Genomic DNA, 23,887 nt, shown 5'->3' with positions numbered 1-23,887 from the left:
TCTGAAAACCGACGTCTTCCTAACACTTATGAATTCACACAGTAACAGTCCACACACAGTACTGACTGACTTCACGTCTACAGCATTCACTTTGCCCGTGAGCTGAAGTGCACTTGTGGTTTGTTCACTCAGCAGGTGGATTGAAGCAAAAGCACTGTCTTCAGGACTGCTTCAGTATCATGCAACAGTGTGATACCAGATCTGTATTTTCTGCTTCCTGTCCTTTCTTTTTGACGTTACATTGATCCGATACAGTCTGACATGTCAGAGGCCTGATGCTCTGCTGCCCTTTTTGGTTTCCTGTCAAACACAATCAGATTAGAGTGAAGATGGAGGCTGAGACGTGTGTAGGTCAGTATGGATATTCTCTTCACATTCAATCAAAAATATGCCTGATTCTGTTACACAGGCCATTGCAGATGCGTGTTTTCTGCTTTTCAGAGGGCCGTGGATTTGATGCATTCATAAAGTGGCAGTCCCGTGTGATTCACGCCTATTTAAAAAGTCTCACAATTTGGGGGTGACTTTCAATGGCAGTGGTGACTGACAAAAAGTGTGTGTGTGTTGAGTCATTTGGTCATATGACAGTGTTGGCAAACGGCAACACAAGCCACAGAGAGCTACAGTAGCAGCCTTAGCAGCTCAGCCTTATCAAGGCCCCTTCATTGGCCAGCAAACCGACTCCTACTGCACTGCTGAGCTCAACACACAGTTGCCCACATGCCGTTAAAAACCACGAGCAGGGTTTTTTGGACAAAGAGAAACTTACTCATACTTATGAGTCAGCAAGATACAGCCAAGTGAACAAGTGCAGTGGGATGATAAAGACGAGATAACGTCCAGCTTTTGATTTATAGAAAAATGCAAGTTCATTATACAGTATAAGCGTGTGGCAGCAAGTCACCTGCCCTTTCATTTTACCCATCTATTGACTTACAAGTAATACATTTGAGGCAAAATTATTTCAGTATTCTGGGATAAATAGGGTATTAAATTATATTATGTGATGTTAAAATGTCCTTATTTCTGGTAGGTTATATATCATTTGAAATATATTTTATGCAGGGATTCATCCGGGCTTTGTGTGCATGTCAGACTCATTGCCATTTTTTGTTGTACCTAAAAACACAGGTGACTTAAATGATAGACGTTTCCTCCCAATTGAAATAATTAAATGTGAATATAAGCAGAATACCACCAATACTTAACAGCTCGGCGTTGATGATTAATGAGCCATGGAGGGATCAGATCCAGGTCATCCTGTGTCTGGATATAGCTGTTGACTATTTTTTTAATTTTATTTTTTAATCCTGGACCCACCCCTTTGTTTTTGTTTTGTTTTTTGTTGTTGTTTGTTTGTTTGGAGTTTTGTTTTTGTTTTTTTGTTTTTTACTTATAATACAGCTTTCTTATAGTATTTTAAAATCCATATTATTTCATATATTTTAAACATTCAGGCCAGGGGTCTAACTTGTGTGGCACGTGGCTTTGTGTTACGTCTAACGTGTAATCTGAGAATGCCAATAAGGGTTTTTTTTTAGTGACAGTAAATGTGATATAACCTATTTAGTCATCTCTCTGATGCTCTCTGTGGCAGAGCCGGTGCAGCTCTGCGCTGAGCCTTGTTGTTTGGCGGTGATGTGCAGTCAGTCAGTCAGTGGGAGGAGAGACCAGAAGAGGAGAAAAAAAAGAGAGGGGAGGGGGGACAGGAAGGCTGGGTGGACGGAGCAGAAGCGCTTTGGTTCCCCGTGTGTTGCTGATTTTGTGTGGAGGAAGAAGGAAAGCGGCTGAGAAATCCCCGAGCTGTCCTCACTCTGAAACGGATTTTATTTATTCTGTCCCCTCGTCATGTGTACTCCTTGTTGTGTCGCGCAGGTGAGTAACAATAGCCGACCCTGACTTACTGTTGTGTGTGTGTGTTTGTTGTTCTTCAGCGGTTTGAAACGCTGTAACAATGAGACGTGCTCAACGTTGACCCTTCCCGTATTGTTTACTGTTTTTTGTCCTCGTCTCTCGCCGTTTACCGTCGGCTAAAGCCAGCCAGCCTCTGTCCCGAGTCTCGGTGATTCCCGTCAGCCTTATCGAGCTGCCTTTTAATGTAATAACAGCGCGAAATAATTAATTATAACCCCATTCTTCCTCCTTCTCCTCCTCCTCCTCATTGAGCTGACTGGATAACTTCACTGTAAAGCCGTTGGAGGACAAAGCGAAGCGAGACAAAACTACGGGAAATGCGGCCGTTAATACTGAAATGTGTTGACGGGCACAGCCAACAACGAGCCACGGCTGTGATTAAGTGAGTGCTGTGGAGGACAGTTACACTTCTTTTTTAAGCACATCTTACTCCCCAGCTCCTAAAACACTGAAACAGATGGAGGAGCTAAAGAAGAGGCTAGCCAGCTGTGGCTCGGTCTAACTTGTTATTTACAGTTATTTACATATATAGGTGCTGAAAGGCTCTGCTGAAAAGTAAACATAGCTATATACCCAACAAAAACAATAAGTCTGTCTTTGTCTTGGTTTCTTTTCTGTTTCGGCACCGTTTTAAATGTGCCCTTGTTGCTTTTTAAAGGACAGTTGTTTTGTATCTTTTATTTTTGTAATTATACATCACTAAAGCAGTATTTCTCCGTATAGAATAAACAGTTACTTGCATACTGTGTGGACTGAAAGCCAACCAAATTTTTGATTACTTTTTCATGTTTAAATCATTGTTATTTTAAAGCAAACAAATCCCCTAAAGCCACATATGTTCTTGTTTTAGTTTAGTTTGTTTTTTTGTGCCCTGTAATAACAGTAGCGTGACTGTTTGGACTATTGATTGGTTATAACACATTTGCTTGCTTTTGCTGCTTTAAATAATTTGTGGATGTTTGATTTGTTTGCTTGCATCACTTTTATGAGAGGTGCTAGTGCCGTGAAGCTACAGAAATACTTTAAAAGGGTGGTGGTTCAGAGTCAGAGAGGTTTCCTTTCATGCTGAGAGTGTTTTCTACAGCTTACAGATTGGGCTCTGACCAGTGGGTTACCACTGCTGAGCTGATCTGGCTAGGAATTTAATTACATATGCACATCCCTAAACTGAGGGAGGTCACTTCTATTTCCTGCTCTTTTCACAGAGTGGGATTAAAGAGGAAATGAAGGGCAAAGAATAAGATCAGTTTTGTCTTGCTGTGCTGGTGGTGTGCTAATCCCTGTCACAGACACCCCGTTTACTTGCCATCTCTATTAAAGTGTATGCTTGCAATTAACTTCGTGCGTGTGAATATATTTGCCACACTTGAGGTTCAGAGTGGCACAAACTGGTGTGTGGTCTGTTAATTTCCTCCCTGGCTTGAAGGTTGAAATTAGACAAGGGTGGCTGTTGTTTGGGAGAGATCTGAAGGCAGCAGGAAGCACAACGTGGGAGCAGCTCACTTGTAATTTCTCAGTGGGATCAGGGATGTATGCCATGTTGCGATGGGGGCAAGGGCAGGTTGAAGGCTTTAGTTCAGCGTTGAGTGGAGTCCAGAGCGCTGCAAAGTGTTGGCTGAAAGTGTGGTGAGAGCACTGAAATCATGTGGGTGTCTTTACGCATCACAGCCATGGAGCAGGCACCCTTACCAGGGTACAAGAGTCAAGAGGATGGAGTGTCACTTTCTGCAAACATACTGATAAAGAAGTCTTCAGGCCCTCATTGGAGTGGTGAAAAATCAGAAGAAGTGGTGTGTAAAGAGCCAGCACCGCTCATTGAAACAGAGCTGACCCATCAGTAAATGGGGTCATGACACAGTAGCTGTAAAGCAGCAGCGGGGGTAGGTGATTACCTTTTAAACTCGACTTGTAAAACCAGCCTTAGTGAATTCTGCCTGCAAACATCTGGAGCACTCCTATCCAAAATACATTTCTGGCTCTGTCATATGATCAGAATTACTCTCTAACTGTGTACACATCAGAGATGTCTGCTGTTTTCAACTTCCCCTCAGGAATTTTGCTGTGGTCAGCAGCGAGCAGCAGGGACTTGTTTTCCCAAACCGGGACATGTCTGGCAGCCCTTCATCCTTTTTGTTTCCCACTGAATTGCCACAAACCAGTCATAATGTGTCTCTTTCTCAACCTCCCCCTTATCACATATGTCTGTGTCTCTGATTTATCATTTATTATTATTTTTTTAGCTGGTTGTGTTTTGAAACTCACAACTGTGAGTGAAGTGAAACAGCCTCCCGTGTGAACAAAAAAAAAAAAAAAGTGATACCGCCTTGTATCTTGACCATCTTCCTGTTCTTGTTTAGTTTGTTTCCTTTGCTTATTTCATGACAAACACCTTCGTCTGATAGAATTTGTTTTGTTTTTGCTCCTCGCAGTACCACAGTTTGTTTTTTTTTCTCTTTTGTTACTTTCTTTTCTTTTCTCTCCACCGGACTAAAGTTTCTCTGTGTTGGTTGTAGCTAGGGGGCTATATTTGCCAAGAGAGAGAGAGCAAAGACCTCCCTTTGTGTACAGGAAACAGTGGAGTGATACATTTTTGCTGTGTGTATACAGCTGCCTAGCTATATAGACAATAGTGGAGCTGTCACTCAACAGTATGAGGGAAAGGGGAGTAGATCTTGGTCTGGAAGCTTGCGCCAACTGGACATGTGAGAAAGATCCCGCATCGTCTTCTGTTGCCCTAAACTTTATTTTGTTTGCTGGTTTCCCGTAACCCGCCTGCAACACAAAGCATTGTAATTTGAGATAACAGGGTGTGTCAGAGCTAGTGGCTTCTCGTGATTCAATGTGCTTTGAACAGTGGCCGCTATCATTAAGCTTTAACCAGCAAAAAGTCCCAAAGATTTTTAAAGCAGCCAGCTACAGTGTAGTCTGTAAGGATTTGTGTACCAAACTAAAATAGGGCATGGAATAAATAGTGCATAAGATGTGACGAATGAGCGAATCAGCATGAGGTTTAAACTTGCGGGGACGTTGTCGCTCCACATTGTTCCAGTCAGGATGTTTTTGCCTGTCTTTTTCATGAGTCATTCCTGTCAGTGTGTGTGTATGTTTTTCCCAGTTTGCTGTTGGGTGTGCATCATGACACGTCTGCTGATAAACGTAAAGTCACAATCTGAAATCAATACAGCAAAACACAGATACCAAATACATTTATTCTTTTAGAAATCCAGAGTCTGCCAGATGGACTTGTTTACTCACTGTCAGGACTGGTGTCAACTGGCTCTGTATCTGAAATCCTCATTCTCCTTTGTGGTCCTTACAGTGGTATAGTGTATGACCCATTTCTCTTTGTGTTGCATAAGCGTGGCTATGTGCGCTGGGGTTTACCCCAGTGGGTTTGATTTAGGCCATCCTTTCCATTTCCTGTTTGCGAGATGCTCCAGTCATTTTCATCGTGGGCGCTTTAAGGATGAAAGGCAGCGGAGCATAAAAGAGGGGTGAAAGGAATGTAATCCTCATGAAATCAAACAGCTTACAGCCGTCGCAGATATCGTCTTTGGGTGGAACGCAAGACTGTCGCGTTTGTTACGCAACCGTCCATCTTTAGGCCAAACTCCCTGTTGAGGAAGCTAATATTATTCAGACTTATTCAGCTTCCTTATTTTAAATGTGATTTTTTTCTAAGTGTATTCTCACCACTGTGTCCCATCCACCCCGTCTTCATGGATTCTGAGTCGGTATGTCTTTGTGTAAAGGAAAGGCAACATCGTCTTTACCACCACCTCTAGAAAAGCTGAAGCACTAAGGGGTCAGTGACAAATAGTTAAGGACAGCAGAAGAATACAGACAAAGGGCGAAGAGGACAAAATAATAAGAAGAAAAGAAATGACATCACTAAATCTTCCAGTAACATGTTGGGGAGGATGAAAGGAATAGGATTAAAATAATGAAACAGAGTTTCTGGTGACACGAAAAAGAGAGAAGTGAAAGTCCCACAATCACAGTGTGGTGAGGTTTTTTTGTGTGGGTTGTGAGAGTCTAGGCTTAATTTAACTCTAGACCAGACTAGCGCTTTGCTAGTAGCCATGTGTCATCTTTAATGTGTCATGGTATGCCGCTCTATGGCACAGATGGGGGACTGCTGTTGATATTTAAGTAGGGCTGCAAACTGCTGATCCGCCAACCACCTGTCGATATGCTGGTGGGGCAGTGGAGGAGGTGGGTGCTTCATCGAGTGGGTAGGGTCAACGCTGGTTTCCACGGATACCCTTTTGTCTCTGTATGTGGTGGAATTCCTCGAGACATTGCCCCTTCTCATGACACCCCCCTCCCTGTCAGCTCTGCAGAGTTTACCGTTGGGCCCCCGTGCTGCGTGCAGTCCGCTGGTGAAACACCCCCTAACTAATTAAATCTAAACACCCTCACAACCTAAATTGTTCTGTTTTTTTCTTGGTTACTTTCAATCTATTGTGGCTAATTAATCACCCATTGAGAAAGACGTGGGCGCAGCAGAGAAAGAGGAAACCGTTTATTCTCTTAAGCTGTGTGTTGAGGCCGGGAGGCAAAGGGTTAGATTCAAGGCTGCAAGCCCGTGTACGCATGAAAGCAGAAATAAGCACATTTGACCTTTGTGGCAGCGTTTCAAACGTCTTGATACAGTTTGCCAATACTCAAGCATTGGTAAACTGTGTACAGATGTACACAGCTGGACTGTAACTGGGAATAAACTGTGTTCCCTTTAGCTTGAAGTATTTGCCAAGTTTATAGGCTCATCCTTATTCTCATGCTTGAATAAACCAACACGGTTGGTATTTCTCCTATACTGGCTTCTCTTCAATGGCTCCCAGTTAATTGAATTTAAAGTCCTCCTCCTCAGGTACAAGGTGTTGATTAATTAGGGCCCATCTTATCTTAATGACCTCATAGTACCATATCACCCCATCATGAAGTCACACACATCTTCACACCTGAAGCAGAATTTATGGTTCAGCAGAAGTAGCACGTTCATGATCCACTGACAGTCCAGGGATGGCCCGTCTGCTTGCAGGGAGTGCTTGCTGTCGATGAAGACATTGTATGTCTTCTATGTGGTACAACCGGTTTTAGGACACTTTTGCTTTTGTGCTGTTGTTGTTTGCCGTTTCACGTTTCTGCCAATATCAGTACCGGTACCTTTGATTCAGCAATCAACTGTAGCTTTTTTCAGTGTTTAATTCATTTTGAAACGATCAATTAAAAAATCTTCCTCTTACAAAGTCCATACTCCTCAGTTGAAACATTTTATTATTTACTTAAAATGTTAGCCAGCATAGTGAAAAAAGGATGGATTCTCTGGCAACAACTTTTCCAACAAGCTAAATACTTGAAGAAGACGTTGATGATGCTGTCTATGTCTTACTAAAAGTTTCATCATCATTCACAGGTTAAACTTCTTTTACACTGTCGACAGACATGCTAACGTTAGCTCCAGGTCTTCCGCTGTTTGGCTTTCATTCTGTCAAACACAATATGCACTTCAGTTTTTAGATATATTTTGTTTAACCAGGTGTTTCCTTAGATTAGACGTGTTCCACGACAGATGTTGCAGATAGGATTGTCTCTGTCTTGTTTTAAAAAGTGTGATCGCAACTGAGGCTACGTTGGGCTGGCTCCTGCCACCATTGCCCTGTTACATCTGCAACACGTTGCAAGAGTGATGTCACATGGCCACGTGATGTGCTGTAATGACATAAAACTGTCTGTACCCTGAAATGTCTCAAGTTCATTACACAGCTCTAGCATGAACATGCATTAATTAATCATTCAGTCATTCCTTCTAAATTAGGTTTAGTATGCCTTAGACTTAGTCCTGTATAATACAAGCCAAAAATACCCATAAAGCTTCTGCTTTATGGTTGCTTTTTGCAGAACTGAAGCTGGCATGTGAATATTTGTTTGTTTGCTTTGGGGGATTTTTTGTACATTTTGACCACCTACAAAAGAGTCAAACAATTCAATGTTTACATGTATACTGTAGAGAGGCAGTAAAACTAAAACGGTGCTACTTGTAGAGCAGACAGTGTTGCAGAGCTGCTTTGTAACCTCAGTACACCCTAGCTATATTATACACTTACATAGGACACAAACTCCTAGAAGTAAGATAAGGCCACTGTTTTGACTAAAATGCAAAGTGACGTGATCTCACTAGGATGCATTAGCATGTCTGTAAGGAAACGAGAACATATTAACCAACATAGCATCAGATAAACACTCATTTCCGGTGTTATACAGGAAGACACACCGCTTAAAAATGCAGATGCAGAAAGACGTATACATAAAAAATACTTTGGTCTTTTAATTTTAAGGCCAAAAATTTAAAATGTGGGCACTTTGGCCTATAAGCTAATGCCATTAGACAGTGTGCAACCTTCATTGGATGTTCCAGTCCACAGAAATGGCACTGTCATTATTGCCATTTGCTTATAATTTACTGCCTTTCACCTAATGCCATAATTACAGGAGCTAATTTCATAGCTCAAGAAAGATTTTGCTCTGTCCCAAAGGAGGAGAGTGGACTAATTTAGAAATGGAAATGGTGCGTACAAGCCCTCCACCCCTGACTAAAACTGTGTTGTGGGAAGCAGTCAGGCATGGTGACAACTTTGGTGCCACCACACCTGACTGCTCCCCACAACAAAGTTTTACTTCTCACCATAGAAGTTTATTCTGCATGGTGAGGGGTAGGAAGCTTACAAAAGCAGGGTGGGGTGGCTACAGAAAGACCCAGTGCTGTAGAATTATAGAGCCTCTTCTTTCCTAAAGGACACAAGGCCCGCCTTTATGTAACTGTCCTCCTCCTATATGACCGCCTATCAGAAGAAACAGAGTAGGCCTCTGTTTGTGTGTGTGTGTGTGTGTTCAGACAACTGCCGTCACTGTCTTGTAATCCTCAAAAGTTTCTTCTGTGAAGGAAAGAGAGGGCTCTGACTGAAGCATGAATGGGGATCCTTTTTTTGTTATTCACTGTTCAGTAGAAAACGTAAACTCAGTTAAGTGCTGAGTGTAAAGCATGGAAAGCTTTTTAATAGAATGAAGTTTGCTCTAATACGGTTGCACAACACCACTGAAACTCATCTGCAATAGCAAACAAAACTGTTTGGTTTCCCACAGACCAGATAGATTTGAAACTGCTGATACTGTAACTAAAAGTAAAAGATTTGCAATGCATCTCATGAAGACAACTCAGGAAACCTCCTATAACGTTCCTTGTACAGTTTATTGACTAAGAGGATTTAAGCTGGGAATTTTAGTTTTAGATCATTTTGTTATCTCTGCTATGTGCATGTTGCATGTCAGTCTGACCTGGTCCTGTTATTCTGATAACAATTTTTTCTTTCTCATGCAATTTGCCTTAACTGAATAGAGTCTAAGGGTGGAGTGTTAAAATGTTCATAATATGATATTTGATTTTATATCAGTTGAAGTGATGGGATTAAATATGACATATAATTATCAAACATTTCATACTGTGTGCAGATATCATGGCATGCATGTCTTTTCATCCACTGTTCCCCAGGTTAGAATGTAGCTAAATGGACTGGTTCCTGTATAGTAATTTTGTGCTCAAATTGAGTACTCTTGAGAGTACACATAAGCACCGTTTTCTATGTAATATTTACACAGTCCAATAAATTGATCGAAAGCAACTCTGGGTTCTTGCCCAGGAATACTTTTAGCATGCAGGTATTCCTGGGCAGTCTCCTATCCAAGTACTAACCAGGCCTGACAAGATTGGGCATGCCCAGGGTGGTGGAGACATAAGCCAATTTCAGGGAATATTTTTCTACCAGTTTACTTTTATCCAGTGAAACTGCTGAGAGAGATAACTGCACTGCCGCCTGGTTTTCCCAGCTCCGCCACAAAACACATAACGTCTGTATGAGAAGCTGCTTTAAGTTCTGAAGAGTGATAATAAAGTTGTTGTTGTTGTCCCCCTCTCTCTTCCACCTTTTCTGCCTTGTTCTCTGCATGCAGCTGGCCTGCTGCTGCGGCTCAGCGGCCTGCTCGTGCTGCTGTAAGTGCTGCCCGAAGATCAAACAATCCACAGGGACCCGAATCATGTATGCCTTGTACTTCCTGTTGGTCACCGTCCTCTGTGCCGTCATGATGTCGCCCACTGTGGAGCAAGCGTTGAAAGAGAACGTGAGTACATATGTCACATCATTCTCTCAAAATGCATGCATGCATACTCTTTGTTTTGCCAACAACCCCCCCTCCCCCCCCAAAATGTAATTACATTATATATCAATAAAGGACTGTTACGGGTTCGAAATTGGTAGAGAGTACAAAACCAAGACAGTCCAGAAGGTTTGGGTCAAAGCGATCTTTTATTGAAGTACACGCGCGGGAAGACAATCACTGCACACATCAGCAAGGGTCTTCGCCAAAATTATACTTCAGATTGCTTTTATAGCATCAGGGTATTATGACGCCCCCTCTTGCGTTTACAATCACATAATTTGCATGTACAGAACATTCATGTATTTTAAGAATTAACTGCAGCATAGAGGTTCCTCTTTTTTGGCATCTTCTTCCAAAGAAGGCAATAAACTCAGGCCTCTGTGGTCTCCAGGGGCTGGTCCTCTCCACTCGTCACCTGTTGTCAAGACAGAAGCTCCAGTGCAGCATGTTAACTGAGTGCCTTCAGGCCTCTACTCAAATCTGTTTCTAGGTTATATGTAGTATCAATCAATCAATCAATCAATCTTTATTTATAAAGCACTTTTCATACAAACTGTAGCACAAAGTGCTTTACATGGTTAAAAGCAGCCCACCTCACCCTCCCACTCATCCCCCGCACTGTCATTAACAGAAGCGGTCATGATACACACATCCCCCCACCCCCCCACCCCCACACACACACGTACACACATACACACACACACACCTAAAGAGTAAAATTGGGCTGGGTACGTATTAGCCAAGTGAGGAAACACTATCACAGGGAGCTGTCTGCACCGGGAGCCGGTCACAGACCGCAGCCTCCAGGCTGGGCACACAGCAGGAGGGAGGCTAAGAAGCCCCCCAGCCAGGCTCAGAGGACCCACAGGGCCCCAGCAGCCACGGTCTATCACAGCCCCGGTGCAGAGAACCCCCTCCGAGGAAACACTGGAGATATGACCTAATAAGAATATAAACAGGATAAAAAGATAAAATAAATAAGAGTGGGATATAATATAAATATAAGTATAAACAGAGTAAGAAGATAAAAAATGAATAAGAATAAAATCAGTAAATATTAGGTAAAACTAAATGAATAATATAAATAGAATAACAGGATAGAATAAATAAGCATAAAATAAATAACGTTAGTTAAAAGCTAAATTAAAAAGGTGGGTCTTGAGCCTGTTTTTAAAAACATGAACGTTCTCTGCGGTCCTGAGCTCCTCCGGCAGGCTGTTCCACAGTCGAGGACCATACCACTGAAAAGCTGCCTCTCCGTGAGTATGTGTCCTGACTTTAGGGACAATCAAAAGGCCAGTACCAGAGGACCTCAGGGTCCGTGAGGGTTCATATGGTAAAAGCAGATCTGAAAGATAAGAAGGCCCAAGACCATTAAGACATTTAAAAACCAATAAAAGAACTTTAAAATCGATCCTGAAACACACGGGGAGCCAATGCAGCGATTGTAAAACCGGTGTAATGTGGGCCCGCCCTCTGGTCTTCGTCAGCACACGAGCTGCAGAGTTTTGCAAAAGTTGCAAAGGTGAAATATTCTTTTTGGGGAGACCAGAGAGCAGGGCATTACAATAATCAATGCGACTGGTAATAAAAGCATGCATCAGCATCTCCGTGTTGGCCCGAGAGAGAATAGGGCGGACTCTGGCTATATTTTTTAGATGATAAAATCCAATTTTGGTTACATGTTTAATATGTGGGATAAAACCAAGCTCAGAGTCAAAAATAACACCCAGGTTTTTCACTTGTAGTGAAGGGCATAGTGAAAATGCCTGTAATTTAGATAAGAGTTTCTCTCTCTGAGCCTCAGGACCGATGATTAAAACTTCAGTTTTGTCCTGGTTAAGCTGTAAAAAGTTTTCTGCCATCCAAGATTTTATATCTACAATACAGTTAAAAAGGGCATCCATTGGTCTGGTGTCATCAGGAGACACGGAGATATACAGCTGAGTATCATCAGCGTAACTGTGGAAGTTCACTCCATGCCTCCTGATGACGCCGCCAAGAGGGAGCATATATAAATTAAAAAGTACAGGGCCTAAATCCGACCCTTGAGGCACACCACATGTCATTTTATGGATCTTAGAGGAGCATGTATCCATACTCACCATAAAAGTTCTGTCTGAGAGATAGGAAGTGAACCAGTTGTGTACAGTACCAGAGAGGCCCACCATGTGTTTCAGTCTGTTTAAAAGTATAGCGTGGTCTACTGTATCAAAAGCTGCGCTTAGATCCAGTAGCACCAGGACTGTGAGCTTTTGGGAGTCCCAGTTACATCTAATATCATTTAAAACCTTTAGGAGAGCCGTCTCTGTGCTGTGGTTCACCCGAAATCCAGACTGAAATATTTCTAGGATCTGTTTATCATTCAGAAAATCATTAATCTGAATAAAAACAAGTTTTTCTAAAATTTTACTTAAAAATGGTAAGTTGGATACAGGTCTGTAGTTATTAAAATTATTGCAATCCAAATTGCTCTTCTTCAGAAGGGGCCTCACCACCGCCGTTTTAAAGTCAGCAGGGAAGACACCCGACTGAAGAGAGCAATTCATCATGTATAAAAGCTCAGCTTCAAAAAATCCATAAAGTGTTTTAAAAAGTGGAGAGGGGATTGGATCTAAAAGACATGTGGTGGGTCTCACTGTGGAGAAAACTTTCTTAAGGTTCTCAGCATTAACCAGGACAAAGCTGTCCAGTGTCTCCTCAGGTACAGTCGGGCCCTCAGATGTGTTTAAAATCATATCACGAGAAGATAAAATATCACATCTGATGGTGTTGATTTTTCCCCTGAAGTGGTCTGCAAACTGCTCACAGAGTGAGTCTGTGGGGGGTCTTTGGGAGCTGTTAAAATCAGGGTTAAATAAGTGATCTATGGTGGAGAAGAGGACCTTGGGATTATTTTTGTTATTACTGATTATTTTGGCGAAGTATGAATTTCTTGAATTCCTTAGTGTATTATTGTAAATTTTAAGTTGCTCGCAAAGTATTTGATAGTTGATTTCATTTTTATTTTTCCTCCATCTCCTTTCTGCTGCCCTGCAATTTCTTTTGAGTTTTTTGACTTCTTCGTTTCTCCAGGGTGATACACGTTTTACGTTAATCTTTTTGGTGGTGAGTGGAGCAACGGAGTCAAGGCTTTTCTTCAGTTTTAGGTTAAAATGATTAAAAATAAAATCACAGGGTGCAGGTAGAATCACAGGGGGGCATTCGTCTAAAATCCTGGTAAAATTTGCAGCCACTTCAGAGGTTAGATAGCGCCTCCTCACAGTTCGCACCGAGGTCTCCCGCTGAATAAAACCGGTGATGTTAAAAAACACACAGTAGTGGTCAGAGACAGCTAAGTCAACAACAGAGGACACACTGGTGGACAGCCCATGGGTGATGACCAGGTCCAGAGTGTGTCCTCTGTTGTGAGTCGGCTGCGTGACGTGCTGGGTAAAATCCATACAGTGAAGAATGTTTAAGAATTCTTTTGATGTAGGGTCAGAAGGATTATCTATGTGCAGATTAAAATCACCGGTTAGAATTATCATTTTATATTTTGAATGTATGTTTGTTAAAAATTCTGAGAATTCCTTGATAAAAGCAGCACTGTCTTTAGGTGGTCTATAAATTGTGACAGATAAAACTGGAGGGCTGCTGAAAACAATAGCGTGGAATTCGAAAGTGGTAAAATGATCAAATAAAATTTGTTTGGTGGTGAGTGTGTTATTGGTTAAAGATGCAGTCCCACCACCTCTCTTACCACTTCTAAAGGAAAAAGAGAAATTAAAATTTGGTGGGGAGGCCTCAGTGAGAACAACTGGTGCATCCGAACCCAGCCATGTTTCAGTTAAAAATAAACAATCAAGTTTATTATCTAAAATTAAATCATTAATAATAAAAGACTTGTTCAACAGAGAGCGGACATTTAAAAGTGCCATACTAATTGAGACTGGTGGATTTTTGACAGTAGAGTTCAATGAATGCTGAGATTTTTGAAGAGGCCGGAGGTTATTAATGTTTTTGGAGTTACTGGATTTATGATAATTGTGTTGCTCTCTGTTTGTGATTATTACGGGTATTGTGTTGACTGTGGGAGAGAGAGGTCCGAGTCCAGGGTTTTGTGTATTACTGTTAAAAGTGGAACAAATATAGGAGCTGGGACCAGGGGGACATCAGTCAGTGGAGGACAGATGTGTATATGTGTTTTGTAAGCATGTGTGCAATCTTTCTTAAGCTCCCGGCTTCTTAACCAATGGATCACCCAGACATAACGCTGAATGAAGCTTGTGACCTTTAATTACCTGGGAAAGCTTCAACTCTTTATGGGCACAGAACTGCAATATGTGTATGAAGATATAACAATGTAAAAATGGTTATGACTGCACCTGTGAAAGATTAATATGGTGTCAGTATGTTTAAATGTCTCAAGGCCATCTTAAAGCTATATGCAGTATGATTAATGCTATGGCAAGGCTATGAAATATATTGTAGCAATGAAGCAATTTTCCTTTATCCTCACAGGACTTAAATAGGACATGCTCAGTGGATGGCATATCTAAAAAAGAAATAATAATTGAAGTAAGTCTTTTTTAAAAATTACAGTAATGTAAACTACATTATAGATTATGACTCCTGGGTCTTCAGTAGATAGAAACAGTTGAACATGGTGAATTGGTCCCTGTTCACCATTTCCCCCATATATGCTGTACAAACTGCATTATAGAGGGCCAGTGTGTTTCTCGATAGGTGTGGAGTCTTGTTCAAGATATTGTTAAATGTAGTCCTGATGGCTGTGTCCCGTGTGTGTTATTTCTGCCTTTTTTTTGTCTCTGTAAGGATTTTTTCCTGTCTTTGAAGTCTTAATTCTGTCCCTCACTTTTTGAAATGTCAGCTTGCAGCTTCTGGTAAACAAAAGAATAAAAACCTCAATACTGTGACCTTTTACACAGTTTCGCCTCACTCTTTAGTCTGTACACTCTTCTCCGGCTTCACTTCACACCTTTTCACCTCCTGAAAATGAAACTGAACTGAGCGGAAAGTGTAACAAGAACAAAAACATTTTGAACCAGATTTTGTCATGTGGTTAAACAATTTTGTTCACCGTCTGCTCTAAACAACAAGGCCAGCAGCCTCTATGCTAACACCGCCGATACTAACAGGAAAAATTAAAATTTTACAGCATTGCTATGGGCAAAACAGACATCCCGCTATTTTAACAGATATGTGTATCTACACAGCAGCAAGGCCACAGCTCTGAGGACACGAGTCCTGCCTGGTAGGTTTTGTTTGTTTTAAGAGCCTATCAAGCCTTTGAAGTGGAGACGATAAACTCTTTCGTGAACCTTTGCTTTCTTCTCTGAATGAACGAAATGAAAGATGACCTCCAGTGACTGTTTCTAAAAAAAAATCCCATTAAACTGGAATGCCACGATAGCGGCTGTTGTCTGCTACAATATAGTTATCCTTGTCATCTGGGAGAGTCAGACTGTCAACACAGTGTGTAGATATAGTCTGGAACAAGGTCTCAGAGGTGATGTCCTGGTTCACTGATACACTGCTCGCTCGCTGACTCACATTTTATATTGAGCTCAGGATAAACAGGAAATAATGATGTTTCTATCTCTGGGAAAGATGTCTTGAGCTGACTGTGTTACCATGGCACTGGCCAGGCTTGCTTGAGTCAAAGTGATATTTGTAGGTGATCTTCTTTTCTTTCACCAGTCTCCTTCTGCAGTTTTTCTTCCTTTCTGCCAGTGTCTACAGTGCAGTAATAAAACTACTTCCTACTGTGTGTCTCTTTGTGAATGGAGACCCTGTAAAAGACTCATCCAAGGCACAAAATGGCCTCTGATAGCCCCACACAAAGCCTACTGACTCACACACACACCCATAAACACACTGTCAGTCACACACCGAGCACAGTGGGAAGTCCCAGCTAAGAGAGCAGTCATTGTGCGTATGAGAGCGCCGGTCTTTTCTCAAGAGATTTACAGCAGTCCGAAACAGCCGGCCCCTTTCCCTCCTTAATCACAACACCATGGACATGCTAATATGGTCCTTAACCTGAGACAAAAGCTCCAAAAATGGGCTTTTTGCCTTACGTTGTGATCTGGCTCCGGACTTTGCTAACACAATGAGGTGATGACAGCTCAATCCGCTGGCATCTCACCCGTGTGTCCAACTTTCAAGGATTCTGCCAGTAATTAGTAAAGCCGAGTTAAACAATTTATTATCCCCAAGTAAAGATTTGAAACGCTCTCAAAAAGCAGTGTTTGCTTGAAAAGCACGTTTTGTACTCGGCCCACAGCTCGTTCCGGTGAAGGGGAACGACGTATCGAGACTCCATTCTGCGGTTATCGAATTCAAAGTGTGTCCCTTCTGTTGGCTCTCTGCCACAGACGCGCAGTCTTCTGTTGAATGTCACAGCAAGGTCCTTATCTTTGCTACCTTAACTCCAGTTTTGTATACCGCAGCTCACTGTAGTTCTGAAAAGTCTTTCGCAGTTTATTTTAAGAGGAATCTCCACGTTTTTCTTGCTCGTGCTGTCTGTGCTCTCCCCTCTTCCCATTTCCTCTGACTCGCTGACAAAAGGCGGTTAATTTATTCATCCATGCCCTTTGTTTGTGTACACTGACAGTTAGTTGTAAGGCCCCTTTAACAGGCTGTAGAGAGTGAAGGATGAAAGAGGGCTCCACAGAGAGAAAGAGGGGTTGTTGTTGCTGCCTGTTCTCTCTTTCTGCTCCTTTAGGGGCGTGACGCTCAGAATAGATGGACACTATTGGGCCCTTTCACCAAGGCCTCATACTAGACAAACATGAGCAGAGGTGGGTTGCTTTTCACTGACATGACATGATGATCTAATTTGAGTATTTTGGGGGTTTTGGGTTGTTTTTTTTTTCCCCCAATTAGATCCCCTTCTACACTGAGTTTTGCCAGACGGTGAATGCAGGAGAAAACTGCAAAACTCTGGTTGGATACGCTGCTGTGTACAAGGTGTGCTTTGGCATGGCCTGCTTCTTCTTGTTCTTCTGTATCTTCACTCTACGGGTCAACAACAGCACGGGCTGCCGGGCAGCCGTACATAACGGGTAAGAAGAATTTGTTTAATCTTCTATCAAAAAAAAGCAGCTGCATTCATAATATTGAACAAGAGTCACGAAGAAAGGCAACGCGAGATTTGTTAAATTTGTTATTTTTGGATTTATTGCATTAAATATTCTGCTGTGTCTCAGTTGTCAGTAATCATTGTTTTTATGGTGTTATTTTATCTGCATTTCCCCCCTTTTTTATAACATTATCACCGCCTTGATTCAGATTCTGGTTACTGAAGTTTATCGCGCTGGTGGCGTGTTGCGCTGGAGGCTTCTTCCTCCCCAATGAGTCAACATTCCTGGAAGGTAAAAGCTGAACGCTCAGCTTGAGGCTTCAATACTGTAAAGTTTTCTTTTAAAGCTTAAATAAGTAAAGTGGTGTATTAGGTAACATAACATAGAGCTGTGTAAATGTATGTAAAGTAACAAACAACTTCCTGTGTCATCTGACCTGAATAAACTTTCACAAATGTCACTGTAACTCTATCTATTTATGGAGCACAATTTCAACACTGGCACTGCTTGCCTGGCAAGTAGCTCTTGTCATCAGTTAAACAATTGTCTCTGTCTCTTTCTCTTCTCATTTTGGCTCAGTTTGGCGCTACATAGGAGCCGTTGGCGGGTTCTTTTTCCTATTGATCCAGCTCATGCTGTTGGTGGAGTTTGCACACAGATGGAACGCAAACTGGTGAGAGCAACATTTCTTCTCTCATCACCTTCCTCTTCAGTCCCTGGTTCACTGTGTGAAATAAGACCACTGTAATGCTTTTTGTTTGACTTTTAAGAAATGCAGAAAGTGTGATTTGGTGGGTGGAGGGCAGGCCTGGCAACAGGCCAGTGCTGTGTTAGATTCACAGGATGTATATGGTTTAGGAGCTCCCACTTCCTACACACAAAATCCAGCAGATTAGTTTCTAAAAACCAGCGCAACCTCTCAATAAAAACTCAGATTTTCAGATCAAGAAAAATCAGTGAGAAGGCACAAAGCTGTATTCACTTCTTCCCTTTTAGTTGAATTGTGAAATACAAATCTATTGAGAATGCAAAAACAGTTTATATGCAATTTTTACTAAATTAACACAATTCATAAACTTCCTCGATATTTTTGTTTTATTTTATTTTTCCATGTTCCCAAAATGGCTTCAGTTAACTTTTTTCAAGAGTCTAGTTGTTGTTTTCAGTTCAGTTTTGGTTAGCTATAATAACCTCGGGTCACACACGGTGTTATTTATAATTATTAGTAATCATTCAACAACGCTTAACACTCAGATCACAAAAACTCTGCATATTGGGGCACGAGTGTATGTGAAGGGCCCTTTATGTTGTTTTACTCGTCCCCACTTACACTTTTTCACCACTGACCCATTATAAAGTACCCACAGACAGTTTCATGAGTCCCTAAAACCAACACTGACCCACACAGGCAGAACTAAAATTGAGTCAAAAGTGACCTGGAAAAGCATGTGACTTTTTTTCTCTTAGCTTTTCACTCTTTCTGTTTGCAGGTATTCAGGAGTGAAGTATAACCGCCTGTGGTATGCAGCACTGGCCTTTGTGACTCTGGTTCTGTTCAGCGTTGGAGTCGGAGCCGTAATCTTCATGGGTATTTTCTACACTCACCCCGAGGCTTGTCTACTCAATAAGATTTTTCTGGGCATCAACGGCAGCCTCTGCCTCGTCGTCTCCCTGCTGGCCATCTCCCCGTTCATACAGAAACGTAAGGACCTGTTCTACCAGGCACAGCATCTAATTTGACTCAGTTAAATTAAAATATACAAATTTGCATTTCAGTTGGGGCTAATAGTTGTATAGACTAGAAGTTTCATGTGGCAAGATGTTTGTAATACAATACACTTAATACAGTTCTTATAGTATTATTATTATTATATGAAAATTCCCACATTTGTGTCCCTGCAGTGCAGCCCAACTCAGGACTTTTGCAGCCAGGAGTCATCACTGTCTATGTCATGTACCTCACCTTCTCAGCCTTTTCCAGCAAGCCAAAAGAAAGTGAGTATGCACAATAATGCATATTCACATTGGTGATCACATTTTTGGGTGTCAGCTTAAAAACTGATTATTTATGTTAAGTCACAGGTTAGGCTTTGACAAAGTTAGCATTTGCAAAGCTCTTATGAACACCTTCTCATGTTCAATACACCCATCCATCCTTCCATGGAGAGCTGTTTGCCTAATGTACAGTCATTTAACTTTGTTTACAGCAGAATTTGAGTTTTTTCCCTTAAGTATGGCAGCAATTAACCATGAACAGGAAAAGAGATTCCCACAAGCACATATGCACATGCTGTGAAATGGAAACTGTGCAGCCCAGCAAGAGCAAAGTTGTTCACAAAGCCCACCACATTTTTTTCTTTCAGTGAACTTTGCAAATGCATTTTTTTTAGTTTTTGTAGTGACTGTTTTACAGATCTTAATTTTTACAGCATGAAATGATGTTCATAAATGAAAAAAATGCATCAGGAAAAGCGATAAAGGCTTAACTCAAAGTTTAGCTGAGAGGTTTAGAGGGAGTAGTGATTATGTGACCACAAATTAAACTGTATATAGATGTTTGTGAATTTGCAATTTAATATATAATGGATAATCTACACTGAGATAAATATGTGCAAAAAAAGTTCTTATAAATGTTAAACAGGACATACCTCCTACTCATAACAGTTAGCCTACATACTGTTAGAAAGGCTGTTGTTTTTGGACCAACTTTCCATTTTTCCTTCTTTTTTTCCCCCTTTCATTGCTGCTAACATGGTGCCAGAACACACACACACACACACATGCACAAGCACAAGCATAGGCTGCGTCTTTCACAATATCCTTACTCCCTATAATACTCCAATTCCAAAGAACTCCATCAAACAGTTGTACTGCCTGCTATTTCTTTCAACTCTTCAATCATCTGTCTCTGTCTGCATATTTCTTTCTCTCTAGTGGTGGTACTTGATGGTGTGAACACTACCGTATGTGTGTTCCCCTTCAACTCTGGGACGGAAAGCGACAAAAAGATTGTCACTGGACTGGGAACCGTCATCCTGTTTGGCTGTGTCCTTTACTCTTGGTAAGACATACACAATTCCTGCCTCTCTTTTTTGCTAACGAGCACAGATGCACATTTTCTCTTTAATACATATTGTTTGTTATTTCATTGATTTGATCATATAGAGATATTACAGTCCAAACCTGTTAATAGCACTTCTGCTACAGGTGATGTGGAATAAAATTTACTTCATGGTAAGCTGTGGGGACACAGACAGGCTAGTTTTGATTGGCTGTGACTCTGAAGAGGCAGCGCGTGATTGGCTGTGGCTGAGCGAGACAAGAACTATGACTCTTTGCTTTTGTTCACATATGTTTTCCATCAAGTGGAGGCATCCTGTCTCTTGTGGCCATTCCCCGAATAGAAGGAAATTGGACTCTGCAGCAATCTCAAACTGCAAATTACTGGGGGGGGAAAATGCAGAGTGACGGAATTACAGTCTTGCTTCCTTTCATCTCTCTCTTTTCTTTCTCTTTGTCCACTCTACCTCTAGCTTGACGTCCACCACTCGACGAAGCTCAGCAGCGCTCAGAGTGTGTAGGAACACTGAGCCGGAGACAGAGGTAAATGCACAGCCTCACCATGTGTGGGTTAATTAAATGTGCAGACTGGTTAAATACATACCTACCAGGCATTAGATGCCCTTAGTAAATGGAACAAATTGAGCCCAGGATACACATCTCTCATATATTTAATCCCAGCTCAGTGGTAACCTGAATGTTTCCTTTACCTTACAGAGAGCTCGCTGCTGTTTCTGCTTTGGAGATGACACAGGTGAGGAAAGTCAAATAATCCCTCCTCCTTCTCCAACATCTTTCTTTCTTTGCCTCGCAGCAGCCTCTCTTTGGCCTGTCTGTCTGTACACATATAGACTCAGTCATGGTGTTTGCACACACACGGGGTATTGCTATTCCTCAGCCAGACTGAGTACGGTGAGAAAACATTGGTCAGCAAGCGTAGATGATGTCACTGTTACTAGGTTAGTATTACACTGTAAAACAAGATCGGGGTAAGTGGGATTGTGGGCAGGCTAACACTGCCACCTGCTGGAAATAAAGTTGCAGTGTTGGGAAACAGCCACGAGAAAAGTACCACCCTTTTAACTGACATTTTTACACATTAAATGTGTCCCTGACCCAACTGCACTGCTTTTCAGAAGAATACGATGAGGAGAAGACAGGTTCAGGCCAGAATGTGGTGTATGATGAGAGAGAGGGAACCATCTACAGCTACGCCTTCTTTCACTTTGTCTTCTTCCTTGGCTCCCTCTATGTCATGATGACCGTCACCAACTGGTTTCAGTAAGTGATTCCCATACATACTAACCTCAATACAGACATCTTCACACATTTAGCAACATAATTACTGAACTGAAGTGTTTCTGTAGATGTTTCTGTCACTTTGACAGCAGACCTCTGAAAAATATTGAAATCAAAGCTTCACTTTGGCTGAATTTCCAGCACTGAAACATTTCTTATGTCTGCTGTGTGTCTGTTTGGTTTCGTTTTTCTGCTGCATATCTTTATTTGATTCAGCAGCATGGGCTTTTTGAGGGGTTTTTTTAGACTTGCAAAGCTGTCCTCTTTATTAATCTCTGAAGAGGATGCACTTAGTATATTCATCTGTTTATTCTGCCCGTTTTGGTCTCGTGGCCTTCATCAAAACATCAGTGCTCTCTTTTTGTCTTTTTATTTTAGTGCACTGAGTCCTCAGGTTTTTGTGTTTACACTGCCTTTAATGCACCTCATCAGCTCTGTCTTGAAGAGAGGAATCAGAGTGTGCGTGTTTGCTCAGTTCTCTTACCGCGTGTCTCTTGCAGCTACGACGACCACAAGATTGAGAAGCTTTTGGACGGGAGCTGGTCAGTGTTCTGGATCAAGATGGCCTCCTGTTGGGTGTGTCTCATCCTCTACATGTGGACCCTCGTCGCCCCCATCGTCTGCCCAAAGCGCTTTGTGGCCTAGTTGTAACATCACTTGTGGTCTGGATGTGGCCGGGCGGAAGCTTATACTCTGGGCCGAGAGACTACCACAGACCTCCCTTACCTTGAAACACAACCCTACACTACCCTCAGTGTTTGAAATGGAGGATTATCTGTTGCCTTTTATTTTATATGCTAGTGTTTACTTTGTTTTACAATGTTAAGCTGTTAATACCTTGATGGTGATTTTTTTGTACTATTATTATTTCTTTTAGTACCACTGACACGCAAAGTTTTCTATGGCTTACAGGTTTGAAACTAGATGAAGAATCATGGGATTTGAGTTACATTGGGAATCATTCAACCCCTAAAGATGACTTCAGACCTGAAAGTGTGTTTCTTTATGTGTCTCTCTTGCTTTCACGCTCACCCAGGCATTTTAGTTCTGTACAGTCAGATCACAAAGTTGTATCAAGGTTTTGGGACATATTTATTTCAAGTTTAAGATGTTACAGAAGATATTGTATTTATTTAAATGTGTCTTAAGGAATCAAAAAAGGAATACGGTGTGAACTGAATTAGATTTGTCCCTGACTCTGTTGAAGAACTCATCTCTCAGGCTCGTGTTTAAGCTGTACATGTTGACGCTTTGTTATATTGTGCCCTTTTGTAGAGGTTTTCTATGCAACAGCTCTTTTTAATATTAGACGCTCTGTGTTGTGAAGTTTCCACTTAGATTCAAAGCAAAATGTTTAAGGTTTTAATATGTCAGTGCTCCCTTTGAGCCAGATCTTTTCTTAGGAAAATATCATGTCATTGAAAGGTTTCCAGTCATCGTCGCTGTTGAACACGGCAGCACTCTTAAAAAAATCAACCTGACTAACGCAAGAGTGACGTTAGCGGAGCGCCACCTCTCTCAAAGAGCTGCAGTGACACAGATGAGAAACATTTGCCAAAGGTAGATGTCAGAAAACCAGAAAATACTTAGTTTACTCATTTCTTTACTAATCTGTTACAGAGAAACATCTAACTGAAAGCATTATATATTTGCATGCATACATAGACACTTAAACCAGCTGTTTTCTGTACAGTTATAAGTGCTTTCTGGCTCGTCTTTGTTACATGCGTCCGTTTTATCATTGTGGTCAGAATAAAGTAGCACGACCGCTTTTATCAGCAAGTTATTCAACACTGGATGTTGAGTTTACTGCCGAATTTACATACATACCTGTTTCAGAGGGTCTCCTGTGTTAATTATGTAACTGTTTTTTTTTAATTGTATAAAAATACAAGATATATTACACAAGCAAATCCTTTTTTGTATCTAATTCCTTCAGTTCTTGCTTTTCTTTTGTCTAATTGGATTCCTAACATGTTGGGGGGTTTTTTCAATTTTTTTTATAATTTATACGTACATTTTGGAAAACCATCCAAGATGTGTGGAAACTTTTTGTTTGCATTTTTTTGCTTTATATAACTTTTTTCCCCCTGCCTTTTAATTATTGGTATGAATGTAGACATTTTGTGGTGCTGAGCAACTTTGATATATTAAAAAAAATGAATCAATAGACCCACTGTGAAGGCTGTATACTACCACAGAAACATGTATGCTTGAAATAAATCGAAGCAGGTGCCATGGAGTTTGCATTGCTCGCACTCTTTCAATAAAACATCCATTGATACAACACAGGGTGTCTTTATTTATTA

At 41.4% G+C, this 23,887-nt stretch overlaps 1 protein-coding gene across 1 annotated transcript; it reads left to right on the top strand.

Annotated features, from left to right (window-relative positions):
- Positions 1–1,712: 1,712 nt before the first annotated feature.
- On the top strand, positions 1,713–23,865 carry serinc5 (serine incorporator 5). The gene is made up of 12 exons (XM_063490243.1): positions 1,713–1,875; positions 9,925–10,092; positions 17,023–17,201; positions 17,428–17,510; positions 17,799–17,892; positions 18,710–18,921; positions 19,122–19,214; positions 20,154–20,280; positions 20,753–20,822; positions 20,997–21,033; positions 21,416–21,560; positions 22,079–23,865. Exons 1-12 carry the CDS (start codon positions 1,849–1,851, stop codon positions 22,221–22,223), a joined length of 1,380 nt encoding a protein of 459 aa, XP_063346313.1. The 5' UTR covers positions 1,713–1,848; the 3' UTR covers positions 22,224–23,865.
- Positions 23,866–23,887: the final 22 nt, after the last annotated feature.

Source organism: Pelmatolapia mariae, linkage group LG12 (genome assembly GCF_036321145.2).
Source record: "Pelmatolapia mariae isolate MD_Pm_ZW linkage group LG12, Pm_UMD_F_2, whole genome shotgun sequence".
NCBI classification, from domain to species: domain Eukaryota; kingdom Metazoa; phylum Chordata; class Actinopteri; order Cichliformes; family Cichlidae; genus Pelmatolapia; species Pelmatolapia mariae.
The sequence above is the reverse complement of the archived record's forward strand: the minus strand, read 5'-3'. Positions and strand labels throughout refer to the sequence as shown.